The sequence below is a fragment of the Copidosoma floridanum genome, unplaced genomic scaffold (assembly GCF_036245765.1).
Source record: "Copidosoma floridanum isolate Cflo_tuat_1 unplaced genomic scaffold, Cflo_Japanese_pri ptg000011l, whole genome shotgun sequence".
In the NCBI taxonomy this organism is placed as follows: Eukaryota; Metazoa; Arthropoda; class Insecta; order Hymenoptera; family Encyrtidae; genus Copidosoma; species Copidosoma floridanum.
This window is the reverse complement of record NW_028321888.1, coordinates 14243033-14245871: the sequence shown is the minus strand read 5'-3', so window position 1 is coordinate 14245871 and position 2839 is coordinate 14243033. Positions and strand designations below refer to the sequence as shown.

General features: G+C 58.3%; 1 protein-coding gene across 1 annotated transcript; it reads left to right on the top strand.

Annotated features, from left to right (window-relative positions):
• Positions 1 to 745: 745 nt before the first annotated feature.
• Positions 746 to 2020, top strand: LOC149375222 (uncharacterized). The gene has a single exon (XM_089590005.1). The coding sequence runs from the start codon at positions 746 to 748 to the stop codon at positions 2018 to 2020; it is 1275 nt and encodes a 424-aa protein (XP_089446131.1).
• Positions 2021 to 2839: the final 819 nt, after the last annotated feature.

Here is a 2839-nt window from a genome sequence, read left to right as displayed (position 1 = left end):
GGGAAGACGAGCTCGAGAAGTTGGAGGCAGCCAGCTCTGCACAAGGGGAAGCGGCCTCCTTCGCCACTTTGTCCAGCTTTCTGCGGAGGCGCGGCCGCTCACTGACTTCAATGGAAGCCTCGCGCCCTTCCCGATCGACGAACGATTTTGTACGCTCGACCGGCAGTCGCCCTCCCGTGCCGACGCCACTCAGCCGCAACCACCGATCTTTAGCCACCCACGCAGTCAACGATGACTGCCCTGCTTGCCACGCGCCGCACTACGTAGGTCACTGCAGCCGTTTCCTGGAACTGGTCGCGCTTGGGCGAAGGGGTTTCGTCGCTCAGCACAAGCTGTGCTTTAACTGCCTGAAGCTGGGCCACATGGCAACTGTCTGCCCTTCCCAAGGCGTATGCCAATATTGCAAGGCACGGCATTACAGCCTCATCCATAATGGCGGTCGCAAGCGCAGGGCCGCGCCCGACCCAGCACCAGCTGAGGCAAAGCAGTGTCTCTTTACCTCAGACTCCAAGGACGGGATCGACGCGGCAGCTGCTTTACCGTTGTGACTAGCCGTCTTGTCCACGCTCAAGGTTCAGCTCATGGGCCCGGGGGGGCGGACAGTCACAGCAAGAGCACTCGTCGACGCTTGTTTGGAGATTTCAATCACGTCCACTGCACTTGCTCGAAAGCTTGGTGCCAGTCCCGAGCCAGCTGTCACGAGCATCACTGGCGTCAGAGGCGCTGTCTTTATGCGCTGCTACGAATGGTTGCCAAGGAATATGCTGTGAGCGTTGAGCACTGTCACGCCTGGAGCAACTCTCAGATCGTGCTTCACTGGCTTCGATCATCGGAGCCGACAAACAACTCATTGATCGACAATTACGTGGCTCACATCCAGGAGCTTCTGCCCTCCCACGTATGGAGATATGTTCCGACGGACTCTAATCCAGCAGATGTGGCGTCCTGGGGCACGGATCTGTTCACGCTTCAGCAAATGCGTGCTTGGTGGGAAGGCCCTTCTTGGCTCGCGGGCCCTCTTGACTTGTGGCCAGCCGAAAACGCAAAGTTGCCTAGCTCCCGCAACCCAGTTACCGACAGCGCCCTCCAATATTGTTGTGCTGTTCAATGCACTACGCAAAATCTGCTAGAGAAGTTCTCAGACCTTGGCCGTCTTCTACGCTTCCTTGCTCGACTGCGTCGCTGGATCCGTCGTCGGTTACGTCGAGATCCCGCTCCCTCGCCTTTCGCCCTTCTGACGACGATTGAGCTGCGCGATGCCTACCTCGCCTGCGTCCGCCTCAGCCAGCGACAATTCTTCGCGCTAGAGATTGCGAGCTTGCAAAAGGGCAACCGTGTCCCTGCGAAAAATCCACTGCTGTCTCTAGACCCGATCTTCTCCGATGACGTCCTTCGAGTTGGAGGTCGTCTCCAACATTCTGCGCTCACCTTTGATGAGCAGCATCCGCCAATCATCGACATCCGATGCAGCCTCGCTCGGCTCATTATCCAGTGGGCTTATGCTCGTGCTCTATACGGAGGAATCAGAGTCACCAGCGCCTATGTGGCTCGCAAGGCCTGGATTGTTGGCGGGCGGCGGCGAATCAAAAGCATTCTCCAGGGATGCGTGGTCTGCGCACGACTGCAGGTGCAGCCTGCCACTCAACACATGGCACCTCTTCCGGCCGCACGGGTAACTCCTGCTCGAGCTTTCTCTCGCACTGGAGTTGACTACGCTGGCCCATTCAACATTTTGTCTGCTAAGGGCCGAGGCATCCGCACAAGCAAGGGCTACGTCGCGATCTTCGTCTGCATGACCACCAAGGATTCACACCTTGAGCCCGTTGGTGATCTCTTCACCGAGTCATTCATTGGAGCGCTCACAAGATTTTGCGCCAGGCGCGGTCGGCCCTTAGAGATCTGGAGTGATAACGCCACCTGCTTCCACGCCGCAGACCGTGAAATGCGCGAGGCTCTCCAGGATGCCGAAATAAAGTGGGAGCGTGTTGCTGGCTCACTGGCTGAACAAGGCGTCACGTGACACTTCATTCCTCCACGAGCGCCCCACTTCGGCAGACTATGGGAGGCCGGTGTCAAAGCAATGAAACATCATCTCCGTCCTTGGACCGCCCAACCTCACCTACGAGGAGTTTTCCACAGTTTTGGCCAGCATCGAGGTGGTCCTCAATAGCCGCCCTCTCACTGCATTCACCAGAGGCTTAGATGATCTGGACATCCTCACCCCTGGATACTTCCTCGTCGGTGGCCCGCTAAATTCTGTGCTTGAGGCCAGTACCCCGCCCGAGAAGCTCGATCGCCTAAGCCACTGGAAGCTGGTCCGGGGAATCCGAGACCAGTTCTGGAGCCGCTGGAGCCGCGAATACTTGAACACGCTCCAACAACGACCCAAGTGGAAGGTCCCACGTCGTAATTTTCAGGTTGATGACGTCGTCGCCGTGGTGGACGCCACGCTCCTCCAGTCTAGCGGCACGTGGCCGCTTGATCGCATCATCTCGGTTCATTCCAGACCCGACAGGCTCGTTCGCGCCGCCACCATCCAGACCGCCACTGGTAAATACACTTGTCCCATCAGCAAGCTCTCTCTACTGCCCGTCCGATCGCCTAGTGCCGGCGACGCTGCCTCCAAAGACCCTGTGGCCGAATCTGACCCAGGTACGGCGGGCGGAGACTGAGATCGTTCACGGAACGAGGCGGGCGGGTTGTGCAAGATTTGTCTTGCGCGCCCATGCCCTTCGCTCCCCCTCTTTCTGCTTAAAGAAGAGGGAGCTGCTGCTCGCTTGGTCTCTGCCGGCACGAGCGAACTGATTTTTTCGAGAGGAACAAAAACGTGTGTGCACGC

What these genes read in the sequence shown, in the direction of transcription:
- LOC149375222 (XM_089590005.1), top strand. Translation starts at nt 746, where the DNA reads ATGGTTGCCAAGGAATATGCTGTGAGCGTTGAGCACTGTCACGCCTGG.